The following is a 17,777-nucleotide window of genomic DNA, read 5'->3' as shown; positions in this document are numbered from 1 at the left end:
TGTGGAGTCTTGAAGTCTAGATTTTGAAGCAAAGCCTATTTTTGTTGTACTCTTCTGTTCCCTATTTTTGTGCACCTTGGCCCTCCCAACTTCTGGTGCACACATTTATTCTTTCTCCCTCACTCCACTCCTGCCTGTTAATGAATAAAATATTTTTCCGTAAACTGGATTTGAAACCTCATTTGGGATTTTTCTTAAATGCGTAATGTCGTACATGGTCTCAAGGCACCAGAACAAAATCGTAATATTCATTTACTGGTTTTGGTTTTTTTTGTACCTAGAACTTCTTCCTCTATCAATGTCATTATTCTGTCACCTCTAGACAGAAAGAGGAAGAAACTGGAGTTGGTGCATCACACCCCTAGATCGCAAGCCACGGGGCTTTGACACCCAAAGATGAAAAGGCATTTCGGAGTGACGGGTTCTTTTTAGGGAAAAGCCTTCTTTCTTTAATTATCTGAAGGATCCGCTTAGAAAAGCTCCACTCTTAGATGGGTATAGGGAAGGGAAAGGTGTTCGAAAAAGGAACCGGACAGAATCAGGCTTCACTTAGAGAGCCGCCATCCCTTTAAATTGCAGGAGAAAACCGAAGGCAGCAGGTGTGTAATACGCTTCATATGACCAGAGTCCAAAAGCAGGCTGCATCCTGCAGTTGGGGAAGCTTCTAGAATAGAAGCCTGGTATAGAACAGTTCGCTGAATGTTGCAGAGGCAGGCGGAATTGTGGTGAGCTGTGTTCTGTCTGTTGAACACAGGCACGCTCACCTCCAGTAGATACCTCGGGATCCGGGAACACCTTAAGCTCCCCACTTCGGGGTCTTAACCCTTCGCCTGTTGAATTACGGCCTAAGCATTATGAAGAGAAGGGATGTCGATAGCATCGCGTGAATGATTTGAAATGATCCTGGCCATTGTTGTCCAGATACCTGGTCCTGCCCATCAGCGTCACCTTTATCTGGTTTTAAGATTGAACCTCAGCCAGTTTTTTAACATTCAGAGACGTGAATATCGTAAATATTCATCTTGCGCCTGTTGAGTGGGTAGTGGGTACTGTAAAAAACCACTGGGGAACGTACCCTTTACTTTCAGCAAGTAGATCTGGAAATAGCTCATCGTTCCAATTCGCCTTATGCAGGTTAGGTTGAACGTAGCGTCAAGATAGTGAAACCGTGTGGTTTTAAACAGGAAAAGTGCCATTAAATGAACATTGGAGAATGGAGTCTCCCATCATGACCAACTGACAGACCTCCATCAAGTCATGAAGGCTTTAGGGGACAAAGTGGCCTGGTGGAAAGGTCACAGAACCGGGAGCCGAGAGACCCAGGTTCTAGTCCCGGGTCTGCCACTTCCCTGCTTTGAAACTTCGGGCACCTCGCTTTACTTTTCTGCGCCTCGGTTTCCTCACCAATAAATTATTCTCCCTTCTTGCTAGACTCTGATCCCCTTATGGGGCAGGGACTGTCCGATCCGATTGCCTTGGCTCTCCCTCACTGTTAACAGGTAACTGTTGTAATCAATATTATTATTATTATTATTACTGCTACTATAGGGTCGAGAACCCGCACCGAGGCATTGATGATAATTCTATTGGTTAGTGCAGTGACTCTTTCTCTTTCCTGCCGGGCATTTTTTCTGTTGAGGCAATAGATGCATCGAGTGTATAGGCAGGCAAGAGTCCAGCCCATTTGTTAGAATTTGACGTACAAAACCCATTTGTGACCAAAATGATCGCAGCGTAGTTCTGATGCTGGGTGAAGCGACGTAGACCAGCAGGCAGTTGCCAGAGTAGACATCTAGTTAGTTACTGCCTTCACCAGAGACAATCTTCTTGAGGATAGATGATGATCATGTCTACTAATCCTGTTATCCTCCCAAGCCCTTAGTCTAGCACCATGCCCATGGTGGGCACTCAGATACTTTTGACTGATTCTCCGCCCTCTAGGTTTGCCCACTAATTTCCAGATTCCAGTCCAAAATGTCCTTGATGGTCATTGTCGGAAACCTTCACTACTGAAGCGTGTCCCCAACGGTCGTTCCCTTGCTTTGGCCGTTTCAACCCCCGGTGCTAGGAGGCCAGTGTGGGATAGCCTTGGGGAAAGACATCGGACTTTAAACCTGAGTCTCCCACTGGCGCCTTGTCCTTGGAAAGGTCATTTGAGTTCTCTCTTCCTTTTCCTCACGTAGAAATTCGTAGCAGTAATAGCATCTTTCATCTCTCTTCCTAAACTTCAGAGATGTCAGGAAGATGAATGAGGCAAAAAGGCGAAGCACTTTAAACTCCCTAAAAACAAGAGCTATGCTGATTTTAAAGAGCGTAATCCACGAGAAAAGAGAATCTCAAACCTAACTCCGCCTATTCGGACCAGAGATTTCAAGCAACCTAACTCCGGTGGTCTAATGTATCCAAGATTGATGAAGAGAAACAGATCACTGGAATTTAAGCCATTCTCCATTTATTGGAAGAGAAGATCGTTGATTTCTGCTAGTATTAGCTGCTTTGCTGAATCCGAGCTTTAAGTGTGATCGAAAGGGGCAGGAATATTGAGGGATTCAGGATGTACAGCGTGGCCCGCTAGTCAACAACTCTTTCCATTTTCAGTTACAAAATGAAGTTCGAGGCAGCTTCATTGGTAGAGAAAATGCCCGTGAATGGTTTCTAGCTCAGTGTGGGTTACAGAAACCATTTTCTCAGTTTTGTCTTGCGGGCTATCCTGGCTGATTCACCAGAACCATCATAACTTTGTGTAATTGGAGTCCTGTAACCTCTGAGCTGAATATTTTTCTGTGTAATTCTCAGAGGAATTAGTGCTCACTATTCAGTTAACGAATAGCATGCTCCAATTTTGAAACTGGTTTAAAACCTGCGGTATCAGCTTCCTCTTTTTAGATTTAAATGGGTTTACATTGTAGAAAAATTAGAAAGTGTATATGAGAACAACAGAAAATCAAGTTCTCGAAAAGCTTTCTAGTCGGTGGAGTATTTTGGGTTTATATTTGAAGAGATAAACTATAGAATGGACAAGTCCCGAAAATTCTTAGGGCTATGAATGTTTTTTCACTTTTAAAATTCAAAAATTAACCAAAAGCCGTATTCGACTTGACTTTATTTAGAGCAGCCTTTAGGGTTTAGCCTCCTGCTAGAGTCAAATTTCTTTCCATACCCAAGTAGGGCTTAGCAGGCAGTTAAGATTACACTTGCCCCAATCTAGGTACCCAGGCGATGGCCGAGGTGTGGGGGGCTTTTAAAGCCAATGTGGGCATGTGGGCGTGAGAAGGTTATGGCAGCTTCTCACTAGGGGTGGTATCGAGGGAGAAATAAATGATGGATATGGCCTTGCCTTCGGTTAGGTACATCTTCTTGTAATATAGAGGGAAATTTCTGTGTCTCAAGGATCAAGTGACCGAGGAATGTGGCTGTTGCTTCAAGGAGTAGGATAAAAGGACATAAACGAGCAGAGTTGGTAGTTTGGTCCCGTAGGGAAGTGTGTTCTAGATTAAGGCTGAGCCTAGTAATGGAGTCTCAGGAAGAGAGAGGCTCCTGCGCTTTAAAGCAGTGTCCCAATGTAGGGTGGGCGAGGGAAAACAACTAGAACGGTTGGTTATCCTTGGAGAAGGTGAAGGGAAGTGTGTCAGCGATTGTGTGGTCTTTAAGGCGGCCGCTTAGTATGAAGCTTTTGCCATTGTGTAGCTTCTCCTGGTGAGATTGAGGTTAGTGTTTGGCATGTGTTAATTTCTTTGGACTGCAAAGACCCAGGAACCATAACAGTTACTTTTTATGTGTGTACAGGAGAGAACATTCCAAAAGCAACTAAAATAGATTCGCTGTAGAGAGCTGTCCCTCATAAGATCCTTTTGATTAGGCATGGGGGCATCTACCGACTTTGTTGTTTTGGATTTTCCCAAGCACTTAGTTCAGTGCCCAGTGTAAATACCATTGATTGATAGATGAAGATGGTACTGTGGGGGTGAGGGCCAGTGCTTTGCACATAGTAAGCGCAGTACCATCATTATTATAATTGGAGAAGCAGCGTGGCTCAGTGGAAAGAGCACGGGCTTTGGAGTCAGGGCTCATGAGTTCGAATCCCAGCTCTGCCACTTGTCGGCTGTGTGACTGTGGGCAAGTCACTTAACTTCTCTGTGCCTCAGTTCCCTCATCTGTAAAATGGGGATTAAGACTGTGAGCCCCACGTGGGACAACCTGATTCCCCTATGTCTACCCCAGCGCTTAGAACAGTGCTCGGCACATAGTTTAACAAATACCAACATTATTATTATTATAATTATGGTGGGTTAGAAAAGCCGTGAATGTGACTGATACTCCATTCCATATGATTGCCCCTTCCCCCCGAAAAAAAAAAAATCTGTCTTTGGCCTCACTGATGCATTTAATCCTTGAAAACGCTTGTTCAGTCAATCATTGAGCTCTTACTGTGCTAAGAGCACTGTACTAAGTGCTTGGGAGAGTTCATTATAGCAGTTAGTAGACACATTCCGTATCCTAGAGGGGGAGACAGATGTTAAATTACAAATATATTTTAAAGGGTTGTGGGCTGAGTGTGGGGCGAATAAAGGGTACAAAATGAAATCCAAGGGTGATGTAGAGGGCAGAGGGCATAGGGGAAATGAGGGCTTAGTGATCTCTTTCCTGGTTGTGGGGAAAAAAACAATACCGTGACCTCAAATGGTTGTTTTAGTATCTTGTTAGAAAGCATTTGCCTCCTAACATTGAGTAACTCTGTGTAATGTGTGCAGGAAGGATTTATTTTAAAGAAAGCGTTTTGAATTTCAAAACTAATAGCTCTTTATTATCTGTGGTTATGATGAAGAGGGACGAAATGAAGTAGGGCCAAATTGAATCTGTAGATTATTCTAAAACCCAATCTTAGCCACTAAAATTATCTTTCCTCATCAAATTGCTTGAACTGGGAAAGATGGTGAAACTACCTTTCTCTTCAGAGCATTTGATGAAGGGGGTAAATAAGCAATAAATTGGCCCAAAAGCAGATTACCAAAAGGGCGCAGCAAAAGACCCCGAATAATCCTCTGCCCGGGTAATTAGTCATTGAAATAATCAGCGTTCCCTAGAAGGAAAATATTGTGAAAACATTTACAGTTGCCCCAACACATTTTTTTTTTTGGCCATAGGAACTTAGCAGTGGATTTATTTGCCCTCTGTGCAAGGAGCTCGTGTGGTGACATTATTAAGGATTTCACCTGATGTTTGTGTGGCCTCAGTGCTGGGATTTACCAAGAATAAGACCCTTATTCCAAAATCATTTAGCTGGACTAGACAAGCCTAACTGTGTTCCAAGCGATCGTGTTCAGGGGCTCCCACTGTACTAAGTGCTGGGGGGAGCTACAAGAGGAGCAGACCAGACACAAGATAAGAAATGTGTTTTTAATCTTCTATTACAGAATTTGCCCAGAAATGCGCAGAATAGAATTCAGACTTGAAGTTCCGTGGGGCTTTTTGCTGATTTTTGGACTTTCCAGTCTCCGCAGGCTGAAGCCACAGGGTAACCTGAATATGAGGAGGAGAGACAAAGGGGCAGGGAGAGAGGAAGGGGGGGTTTATTTCTGCCTGACCTAAAAGCATCTCAATACCCGGTTGCAACATTTACCGAATTTGGGTCGTCTCTCGAAATGAGTTGGGATACCGGCCGACTGCGCGCTGCCGGGAGATTGCCCAGCCTCAGAACGAAGATGAGTCTTTTGCGAACGGGCGTGCCTCTTGGGTTTGACTTCTGAATTTTTTTTCTCCATTTCAGAATATGGTGTCCAGTTTTCGGGTCTCTGAGCTCCAAGTCTTGTTGGGCTTTGCTGGACGTAACAAAAGCGGACGCAAGCATGACCTCCTAATGAGGGCGTTGCACTTACTGAAGAGCGGCTGCAGCCCAGCAGTGCAGATCAAAATCCGAGAACTCTATCGGCGGAGGTACCCGCGGACGATCGAAGGCCTGTCCGATCTATCGACCATAAAGCCGTCGGTCTTCAATCTGGACAGCAGTTCGTCCCCTGGAGAACCCGACTTGGCGGTCGCCGGGATCCACTCGTTGCCTTCGACTTCGGTAACCCCCCAGTCCCCTTCCTCTCCCGTTGGTTCCGTGCTCCTCCAAGAGACTAAACCTACTTTTGAGATGCAGCAGCCGTCTCCCCCGATCCCCCCGGTCCACCCCGACGTTCAGCTGAAGAGCCTGCCTTTTTACGACGTCCTTGACGTTCTCATCAAGCCCACGAGTTTAGGTAAGCGTTGAAGAGAAACGAGGCTTCGTCCAGAGAGGACGTCAGCGGGATGGGAAGCTGGGAGTCGCGGCTAAATGACACGCAGCTATGGTAGAAAAGTAAAACTGAGGCATTGTGGCTGTTGGGATTGATGCAGGTTTAATAATCACCCGTGATGAATCAGTCAATCGTATTTATTGAGCGCTTACTGTGTGCACAGCACTCTACTAATCGCCTGGGAGATTACACTATAACAGACACATTCCCCGCCCACAACGATCTCACAGTCTAGAGGGGGACACACATTGTTGTAAATAAATAAATTAGGGATAGGTACCCAAGTGTTGTGGGAGTAGGAGGGGGGGGATGGATAAAGGGAACGAGTCGGGGCGAAGCAGAAGGGAGTGGAAGAAAAGAAAAAGAGGACTTAAGGAGGCCTCTTGGAGGAGATGTGCCTTCAATAAGGCTTTGAAGGGGTTTGGAAGTAATTGTTGAATACGAGGAGGGGAGTAATAATAAACCATGTTGAAATCTGCGTGATGACATCCTTTTGACATAATGCAGTTCTAGGCCTTTTAGATTATAGATAAATTGCGATTTTGTGGACCTCTCAAGCTTCGGAATATAGGTTTTGGGTAAACTTGTTATTGGTATGTTCTGAAGGCAGTGTAATCTCTCTACGTATGTATACGTATGGCGATGGATTATTGTTAGTGCCAGGGACTTTTCCTGTTTTGAAACATGCAGGAGACTTGTTTGAAAGAAACTGGTTTTGTTTCCACTGAAGTGGAAGCTTTTTAAGTTTTAGGGCATGCTTTTTCTCTGTGTCAGGAGTGATTCACACTGAATTTGGTGGGTTCTTTTTGTTTTTTGATTCATTTTATAAGGAAGAATTTATTTAGAAGGACCTCATAGGAGGGCTTTCGGTGCTTACCGAAAGAGGAGGCCAGAACATTGCCCAGCACTTAGAACAGTGCCCAGTGCTTAAAATGGCATATAATAAATGGCTATAACAGATAGCCAAGGTGCTTAACAAATACCTTCATTATTATAGGCACTTTTTTGAGCATTCACAGTGGGAGAACAGGTTCCATCTTGGGCTTGTCCATGGACTTACTGGGTTGATCAGGCTCCCCAGATGTGCGGTTGGTTAAAATGTTTTCAGTCAATCAATGGTATTTATTGAGCGCTTACCATGTGCAGAGCTTGGTCCGAAGCACTTACCAGCATACAGTAAAATAAAGTTGGTAGACAGTCCCAAAGAACGCTGTTGAGGAATTAGGTCAGAATGTATTTCAGTATCGTGTCAGAAGACACGGTTTCACGACTGAACCTGGCAGGCATCTGCAAGACATGAGTACGTTCAGAAACACAACTCCCATATTAGAGAAAAATGGACTTCAAGTGCACAGAAGCCACGCTGCCAAGTGGAAAAAGCATGGGTTGAGTCATGGGGCCTGTCTTCTATTCTAGGCTCTGCCACTTGTCTGCTCTGTCACCTTGGTCAAGTCCCTTCATTCCTGCGCCTCACTTACTCATCTCTAAAATGGGGATTAAGACCATGAGCTCCATGTATGACAGGGGCTGTGGCCAACCTGATTATCATTTTTTTAAAAATAGTATTTATTAAGGGCTTACTATGTGCCAGGTACCGTACTAAGTGCTGGGGTAAATACAAGTTATTCGGGTTGGACGCAGTCCCTATTCCATATAGGATTCACAGTGTTAATGCCCATTTTACAGATGAGGTAACTGAGTCACAGAGAAGTTGAGTGACTTGACCCTATTCCATATAGGATTCACAGTCTTAATGCCCATTTTATAGATGAGGTAACTGAGTCACAGAGAGGTTGAGTGATTTGTCCATCGTTACTCAGCAGACAAGTGGTGGAGTGGGATTAGAACCCAAATCCTTGTGACTCCCAGGCCTGTTCTCTCTCTACTAGGCCATGCTGCTTCTCTGAATCGTGCATCTACCCCAGTGTTTAGTACAGTGCCTGGTACATAGTAAGTGCTTAACAATTACCTTTTCTTTTTTAAATTGCAAAATTGGTCAGTGTACTGCAGGAAAAGGAGGTTTGTGTATATAAAATCATGACATCCTCTCTTTGGTGCATACTGATAATTGTCATTTATCTATTTGTTTAAATCTATATCAGACTGCATTCCTGAATTCATTTTTTTCCTCATTTGGTGTAGGATGATAGCACTGCTCATGTTTTGTTCCTCGCCATTATTGTTTTTGTTTTATACTCCGCCAGTTCCTTTCTGGAAGACATTGTATTGAAAAGTTCCTGCAGGTCCTCTATAGGTGGAAGACGTTTATATGGCTTTTCCTATTTACATAAAGTGTTCATTTCTATAAATGTAAATAGAGTGAGTGGAATTGAAGATGTACCAGGTGAATTTCAGGGGTCTCCGGGAGAATAGTTCATGTTGGGTTCTAAGCAGAGTGGAAGATGACGGGCCCCCAAAGGGATGGTAGAGAATAATATTGATTCATCCTGGCATGACTTGATATTTTGGCAAAAGTGAGGACAGATGAATGGTAACCTTTTGTGCTGCCCTGCCCACTCCCGTGGGCTTGTGACATGGAATCCCTATTGCATCTCGTGTTAGATATGAAAGGCAATATACTTTTGTGCTCACTCTTGACTCTACCGCCTCTGTCCTCTCACTCCATTCTCCTGGCTTGGTACGTCCTTATTCCTCAAACCTGACAGATTGCACTAGTCCTCATATTCAAAACCCTCCTGAAGGCCCACCTCAATCAACTGCCATGTTTACTGAGCACTTACCTTGGGCAGAACGTTGTACAGAGTTCTTGGGAGAGTACAACTTACCTTCCCCCAAGTGATTCCAGGCATTCCAAGTCCTATAAATCCATCAGCCGTCTTTGGCACGTATGAATTTATTTGCACTTTCGAATAGATGTCGTATATATGTTTATTCGAGTGTACCTTCCGTCAGTTCTTCCGATTACTCTGTTGATAAGTACATTTATGTCCCCCATTATATAGCCTTTCGTATAGATGTTGTATATATGTGTATTCAGTTGTACATTCGGTTAGTTCTGATTACTCTGTTGATAAGTACATTTATGTCTGGCTCCCCATTATATAGCCTTCTTTATGGGCTGGGAGAGTGTCATTTGCTTGTTTCGTACTTCCCAAGAGCTTAGAAATATGAGCTCAATTGGGTGTGCAATAAATGCTATTACTATTGATACTTGGTGCAGTTGGCATATTAAATGTATTTATTTCATTATAGAGTTAACCAGACCAGGGGCAAGTATATATTGGATTATTCACCTTAGGTTAAAAATGACAGTCATGTTTCTCATTGACCACCAAGCCCCTGACAAACTGGGAAATTTTACAGATATTTTGAATTGAAGCATATGAATTAATTTTTCAGTTAATCAGTGCCTTATATTGAGCACTTACTATGTGTAGATCACTGCACTAAGCGTTCGGAAGAATACCCTGCAATAAGCAGATTCCCTGCCCACAAGAAGCTTACAGTCTAGAAGGAGAGACAGCTATTAATATAAATAAATTATAGCTATGTATAGAAATGCTGTGGGGTAAATATAAAGTTCTTAAAGGGTACAGATCCAAGTGCAGAGGTGATGCAGATGCGTGAGAGATTTGGGGAAGATCTTGGAGGAGATATGGCTTTAATACGGCTGTGCGGGTTGGGAGAGCGGTGGTCTGTCATATATGGCGGGGGAGGGAGCTCCTGGTCAGAGGGAGAAGGCCGGGGTTGGCGGTGCGATAGACGAGAATGAGGTACAGTGAGTAAATTGGCATTACAGGAGCAAAGTGTGCAGACCGGGTTGTAAGAGGGAAATAAGTGAGGTAAGGTGGGTGTGCCCCAGCTGATTCAGGGTTTTAAAGCCAGTGAATGGTAAGAAGTTTCTGTTTGATGAGTTGAGTGGGCAATCACTGGAGGTTCTTCAGCAGTGGGGAGACGTGGACGGAACTTCTTTTAGAACAATGATCCAGGCAGCAAAGTGAAATATGGACTCTGGAGTGGGGAGAGACAGGAGGCAGGGGAGGTCAGCAAGGAGGCTCATGGCGTAGTCAAGGTGGGATACGACAAGTGTTCGGATCAGCGTAATAGCAGTTTGCATCAGTCAGTGGTATTGGGTGGAGAGAGGGCCGATTTTAGTGAAGTTGTGTAGGTAGAACTGACAGGATTTCGTGACAGATTGCATTTGTGGGTTGCATGAGAGAGGTGAGTTGAGGATCATGTCAAGGATAAGGACTTGTGAGATAGAGTTGATAGCGTATCATTATTTAAATAGATAAAAACTGCAGCCCTTTAGGAAATATTTCTGTATTACCTTCTTCCTCTTATCCTGTTTTTCCTCAGTGAAATCACTAATTGAAAACAAAAAATGAGACAGTGCATCAAGAAGTTCACCTTTTAATTATTGTGCAATCGTATCGCATTATAGTCATCTGGGAACAACTGCAGAATAGTAACTGCTTAAAAATGAAGCTTTTGCAGTTGGGAAATAATACTGCTTTTTTGTTTTCAGTATATCTTTAACAGTCCAAAGAACGTCACCTTATTTTGGAATGATTATCTCTGGAATTCCATTTTAAAATTTATTTTGATTTTTTAAAAACTTTTTATTTCATAAAGCAGTATTAACAACCTTATAGAATAGATTGAACTTCATCTATGCGGTCTGTAAGCCAAAAGAGTTAGGAATGCCAGCAAGCACTCTGGCTTGCTCAAGGCCCAGGTGGCAATTTGCTCTGAGGGCTGGGACTGTGGTCTTGGGGGGAGCCTTCATAGAGGGTCCCCCTCTTCTTCCTACTGGAGCAGTGTTGCTTCTAAACTCAGTCATGGCCTGTTTTGCCCCCCAGTTCCCTTGCTGGTGGCCAACTAGGTGAATTGAGTCGCTGTGGAAATGAAAGCCCTCACTAGTTTTGGGTCCCACGAGGGCTAAAGCTTTGCGATGCCATCATGGAGACCTACGTCCTCCACTAGCCGAGCCGTTGGCCGGAGCCAGCAGTTACCACCGAGATCCCTCGGCCTACTCTGGAAGTGAAAACAGCGGAATGGCGGATGTAAATGAATGCCTGCTCCCCATCTGTCTCCTCCTCCCTCTTTCAGATCATCTCCTCATCTCTCTCCCCTCTGGCTTCTCTACCCATCCTGTCATCTCCCCTCTCCCCCACCATCCTCCGTGACCCTTCACTCCTTTCCGCCACACTCCCTTGTCACCTCCGGTCAGATCAATCCTCAGCTCCGCACCCGCCTCTGTGTCACTGGGTTCGTGCATCGTCTCTGTGCCAAGCATGAGTTTGGGGGCCAGTCGGTGAAAGTTTTATAATTTTTAAAGTAGGGAGATCGGGGTTAGGTAGAGGGGAGAACACTGAGGACCGGTATAGCCTTGGAAGGCTTGGGCTCCGACACCCAACTTCCCACCACCTCCTACCAACTGCTGATAGAAGAGATGACTGTTCCCATAATGGCTGGGAGAACACAGAGCCAACTTTCTGGTCCAGGATGCCCCCAGTGTTGGAGGCTGTGGGTTGTGGGGGTGAGGCCTGAACCTCACCACTCAATCAATCAATCAGTGGTATTTATTGAGCGCTTACTTTGCACAGAACCCTGTAGTAAGCACTTGGGAGAGTCCAATGCAAAATAATTGGCAGACATGTTCCTTGCTCATAAGGAGCTTACAGTTTAGAAAAACTCCACCCCCTGTTCTCTCATCTCCCCTCTTCCTCCCCCCCCCAGAAAACGAAAGATATGAAAGGAGGCAGGTCTTTACTCTGGAACCCCTTGAGCTCCCAGGCAGACTGTCTAACCCTTTTTTGAGGTTTCTTATTTGTTATTACTGGTCATTATGGACCTTGTCTAGCTTGGCGCACCGTACCAGTGACAGATACCATCGTTATTATTATTTTAGAGAGCTGAATTATTTTCCTCCTATGCGTGTCACCACCCCCTTTTAGACTGTGAGTAATTCGAAGGCAAGAGCTGTGTCTGTGGCTGCTAATTGTCGTCGTATTTTTCTCCGGTGCCTAGTACGAGACGTGGCACATTTAATGTGCTTAGTGAATGCGGGAATGATGATGGTGAAGCTGTTTATACTTCATACCGTTCTGTAATGTCAGTCAGAGAAAGCGATGTGTATGATTCCTGCGTGAGTATTGGGTAGGGAAAATGATTTAGTATAAAATGTCAGTAATTTTTTATTATTATTAGCATAGGAGAATTTGCTCCCTCTCAGCTGCTAATCTGTCAAAGAGCAGATTTCTAATTGCTTTGAATATTCAATATAGGCTGTCATTGAAATAATCAGGACAGGTTTTATTCATTGCCAAAATGCAGCCTGGGTAAAAACTGCATGCCCTGCAGACTTGACACTCTGAAATTCATTGGACCCAAAACAGATCCTTAAAACTCAGCACAGTATCTGTGTGATTTTGACTATCCATGCTATTTAAGTGCCTCTTGCATGTAGAGCACACCTCCTTGTCTCCTGTCTCTCCCCTCTCCAGTTCGTATTTCACTCTGCTGCCTGGATGTCTTTTTCTCAAAAAAATAACACTCAGTCCACATCATCTCCTTACTCAATCAATCAGCGATACTTATTGTGCCCTTATTGTGTGCAGAACACTGCACTGAGCACTTGGAGCTGACAAAACAGTTGGTAGACACAAGAACACCTCTACCGCAGCTCTGCATCGAATAGTTCGGTCCATGTTCCCCCATTGTGAAAGAGCCTCCAGTGGTTGCCAATCCACCTCCTCCTCAAGCCGAAACTCCTTACCGTTGGCTTTAAAACACTTGATCACTTTGCTCCCTCCTATTTTACCTCACTGATTTCCTACTGCAAACCCAGCCTGCACATTTTGCTCCTCTAAAATCAGCCTGCCCACCGAGCAGTTGCCCACTCGTCTATCTCGCCGCCGTCCCCTCACCTACGTCCCGCCTCTGGCCTGGAACGCCCTCCCCCTTCAGTTCTACCAGACCACAACTCTGCCCACCCTCAAAGCTTTATTAAAGTCACATCACATAGGAGATACAGCCTGGCCTAGTGGAAAAAGCGTGGGCCTGGGAGTTAGAGGACCTGAGTTCCAATCCTGGATATGCCACTTACCTGCTGGGTGACCTCGGACAAGTCACTTAACTTCTCTGTGCTTCAGTTCCTTAATCTGCAGAATGTGCTTTCCGTACCTGTTCTCCTACTTAGACTGGGAGCCCAATATGGGACCTGATTATTTGTACCTGCCCCAGTGCTCAATACAGAGCTTGACACGTAGTAAGTGCTTAATAAATACCACAATTACTATCTCTTGTAAGAGGCCTCCCTCGATGGAGCCCTCATTTTCTCTACTCCCTCTCTCTTCTGCCTCACCTTTTCACTTGGATGTGTATTCTTTATTAACCTGCCCTCAGGCCCTCTGCACTTATGTACATATCCATAATTTATATTAAAATCTGATCCCTGCCCCCTCCAGACTGTAAACTCATTGTGGACAGGGGACATATCTACCCACTCTGTTATATCGTATTCTCCCAAGCGCTTAGTACAGTGTGCTGCATACTGTAAGTGCCTAGTTAAATACCACTGATTGATCGATCAATTGACTGAATGATTACGCAGAATCGGGAATCCGTGGGACCTGGTGTCTCTTGTGCCCTCAGGCCTCTGGGATCTATCCCGGGCTCCCGGATGGCTCAGAAAGCTTTCAGCATCCTATTTTCCAAAGCAGGAGTGAAGCCATGGCCCCTGGGTCGGGGAGAAGGAGAGGGGCGGCGTTTAGGATGTCGGGAGGGTTGCCGAGGTTTGTGGTTTGGCCCTGCGTGGAGCAGTGAGAAGACTGAGGACTCTTTGACCAGCAACAAACTTAATTTTAGTATCATTTTTTAATTGTGTCTATAGCCAGCTTTCTTTTGTCTTTCACTGTGTGTCTTTCCTCCCCTCCATTAGATACTAGGCCCTTTCTGTGGGCTAGAAACTCTATGTGAACTACTGTAGTGTATATTTTTCCTAGTGCTTAGCACAATATATCTAGTGAATGTTGCTCCAGACTGAAAGCTCGTTGCGGCAGGGAATGTGTTTATTATAGGGTACTCTTCCGAGTGCTTAGTACGGTGCTCTGCACACAGTAAGCGCTCATTAAATACGATTGACTGTTGCTGTAGTTGACTTGCCATTGCCTTAAATAATTTTCAATTAAATATATTGGGACTGTGGATCCTGCATTGGCCTTTTCAGTCTCTCTCTGTGTCTCTCTCTGTCTCTTTCATACACACACACACTCTGTCAGTGGTGTCATATTCCGGAATGAAGGACAATTATATGTAACAATTGCAGTTCAATTGTGTAGAAGCCAATCCAGTGAAAAGAGCGCAGGACTGGGAGTCAGACTCAGGTCCTAGTCCATCTCTGCCGCTTGCCTGCTGCAGTGACTTTGGGAAGTCACTTAATTTCTCTGTGCCTCAGTTTCCTCATCAGTAAAATGAGGATAAAGTCTTCACTCTCCCTCTCTTTTAGATAGTGAGCCTTGTTTGGAACAGTTATTCTGTTGGATAGGATGATTTTGTTTCTGCCCCAGTGTACTTAGCACAGTGCTTGGCACATTGTGAGTGTTTAATAAATATCACTGTTGCTTTGGATATCATTATTAATAAGAAGAAATTCTAAACTGCCTAAAAATATCTCTCCTACCCTGATTTCGCTTCCTGAAAGTACATTCAAGCTTAGCCAGTTCCTTATTAATATGTCTTAACCATAAAACATTATCATTGCTATTATTATTACTGTATTTGTTAAGCACTCACTCTGGGTCAAGTACTGTTCTAAGCTCTTGGGGTAGATACAAGTTAATCAGGTTGGACATTGTCCCTATCCCCTTGGGACTCGTAGTCTAAGTAGGAGGGATAACAGGCATTTAATCCCCATTTTACAGTTGGGGAAATTGGATGCACAGAGAAGTTAAGCAACGTGCCCAAGCTCACACAGCAAACAGTTGTCAGAGCCAGGGTAAGAACCCAGTTCCTCTGACTCCCAGGCCCCGTCTTTCCATTAGGCCATGCTTCTTTGCAAGCATTCTAACTTCAGAGTAAACATCTGGGCAATAAAGCCAGTATTTATTTATTTGACTTGTATTGAAAATATTCCTTGTATTTTTTATTTACAGTTCAGAGCAGTATTCAGAGGTTTCAAGAGAAGTTTTTTATTTTTGCATTGACACCTCAACAAGTGAGAGAAATATGCATTTCCAGGTAAGTGTTTAGTGTATATTTCTGTGAGGATGTTTTAAACTGTTTTCTGTACTAGACCCTTAAAACGGTAGTGAAATGATTGCATCAGGCAGTATTATTTTAAGTATTTGAAACCAGATTGATTGATTACTAAAGTCTGTTGTGATTAGTATTAGCTCTGCCAGTGATTTTGTGATGTTTCTAACTGTGAAAAACTGAAAGAATTTGTGAGATGCTGGAGGACAAGGAGAAACCGCAAAAAGGCCATAAAAGAGAAGACTTTCAGGCCTTATAAATTGTACCTTAGAAAAGCAGAAGAGCCTTTAATTGAATTGTGATTTTACAAATGAATAAAGTGAAGTGACTTCATTGTTTAAAAATTATACTCACTAGGAATAACCATTTAATATTTTTATTCCTCTTTGCAATTGTGAACTCTTTTTCAAATCCTCATGAGAGAATCCTTTTAGGTTTTAGTTAAGTCACTTTCCCGTGGACTCAACGACTGATGAAATATGCCTGGAGGATAAATAGGCTCCCCCAGATAAATGTGGTTTTGAATATGAAGAAATTTTGTTTGCACTTCCCCCACTCTCTCTCTCTCTTTTCCCCTCCTTATATGAGATATAAATATCAATCTGTTGTATTTATTGAATGCTTACTAAGTGCTTGGGAGAACATACTACAACAGAATTAGGAGAAAAGTTCCCTGCCCATAACAAGTTTACAGCTGTTTTAATATATTTTAAACATTGTTTTAATATGTTGTAATATGTTTTATTAACATATTGTTTTAATATGCACTTAAAACACAGTATTACTTGTGACTGTAGAAGCTTGGTTTTTCGCTCCTCCAAATACTTCCACCAAATGGTGATAAATCGTGTAGTTTACAGAAAAACTACACAAGTTCCGTGAGAAGCAGCATGGCCTAGTAGAAAGAGCACAGGCTTGAGAGACGGGGACTTGAGTTCTAATCCGAGCTCTGCTACATGCCTGGTATGTGACCATGGACAAGTCCCTTAACTTTTCTGTGCCTGTTTCCTCATCTGCAAAATGGGAATTCAGTACCTGCTGTCCCACCGTCCTGGACTCTGAACCCTGTGTAGGATGGGGATTGTGTCTGACCCGATTATATTGAATCTATCCCAGTGCTTAATACAGTGCTTGGCACATTCATTCATTCATTCAATCATATTTGAGCACTTACTGTGTGCAAAGCACTGTACTAAACACTTGGGAGAGTACAGTATAACAACGGACACATTCCTGCCCACAAAGAGCTCACAGTCTAGAGGGGCACATAGTAAGCACTTTAATACCACAGTTCTTATTACTAGTAAAATTAAGTAATTGAGTCCTTAACATTTGATATTGAACGTTGGAAGTAGGAGTGTACTCTCCTTTTTTCCATCTATTTACAGAATACATTTATGAAAGGAAGCAAGGTCGTGTGACTGTCTCTGGACAGTTTATTTCTAGTAAAGGTATTATAGGACTCAGTTCCCCAGTCAACTGCAGGATTTAAAAAAAAATGCACTATAAAGCTCATATTCTCCCAAACCTATAAAGCCTTTGACTTCCAGGAGGCGTGGATAACTATTTTGGAAGTGTTAAATTATAACAGGTTAAAGATAACCAGAAACTAGAGAAGGGTGATATTTTCCAAATTTTAATATATTCAGTGGCTGTGATGAATTTCTGAAGATGTTGTTGTTTTCAAATTGGGGCCAATACGATAGCAAATGTTAGAGTAAATACAGTATTTTAAATACTTAGGAAATTGGTTGATCGATGGCATTTGTTAAAGCGTACTATGTACGTGCCAAGCACTGTTCGAAACACTGGGGTAGATATAAATAAGGTCGGACATAGTATATGCCCCACATGAGGCTTACAGTCTGAGTTGAAGGGAAGGGTTGAATCCCCATTTTACAGATGAGGTAATTGGGGCACAGAGAGGTTAAGTGACTTGCCCAAGATCACACAGCAGCAGCAGACACGTGGCAGAGCTGGGATTAGAATCCAGGTCCTCTGACTCCCAAGCCCGTGCCCTTTCCACTAGGCCATGCTGCTTCTGATTTTATGCTTAGTTTCTCTACCAGATTTTGGGTTGAAAATGATTGTATTCGCAAAAGATATATTTTCAGTAGTATTTTTCCTTTGTTAAAGTGTGAAAACTCATTGCTCTTTCTTAAGGATACTCTGTTCTTTCCAACAGGGATTTTCTGCCAGGTGGTAGAAGAGATTACACTGTCCAAGTTCAGCTAAGGTGATCTTGTGTTTTCAGTTGCCTATTTTGTACTGTCCTTATAG

General features: G+C 43.5%; 1 protein-coding gene across 3 annotated transcripts in view; it reads left to right on the top strand.

Moving 5' to 3' along the window:
- Positions 1 to 17,777, top strand: part of PIAS2 (protein inhibitor of activated STAT 2) — a 55,036-nt gene that overhangs the window by 2,869 nt on the left and 34,390 nt on the right. For all 3 annotated transcript variants that reach the window (XM_029059823.2, XM_029059821.1, XM_029059820.1), the window contains exons 2-4: positions 5,768 to 6,242; positions 15,398 to 15,482; positions 17,683 to 17,733. In XM_029059823.2, the coding sequence (XP_028915656.1) occupies positions 5,768 to 6,242; positions 15,398 to 15,482; positions 17,683 to 17,733 (611 nt within the window). The remainder of the gene's footprint in view (positions 1 to 5,767; positions 6,243 to 15,397; positions 15,483 to 17,682; positions 17,734 to 17,777) is intronic.

This window comes from Ornithorhynchus anatinus, chromosome 3, assembly GCF_004115215.2.
Source record: "Ornithorhynchus anatinus isolate Pmale09 chromosome 3, mOrnAna1.pri.v4, whole genome shotgun sequence".
In the NCBI taxonomy this organism is placed as follows: Eukaryota; Metazoa; Chordata; class Mammalia; order Monotremata; family Ornithorhynchidae; genus Ornithorhynchus; species Ornithorhynchus anatinus.
This window is presented reverse-complemented; position numbering and strand designations above follow the sequence as displayed.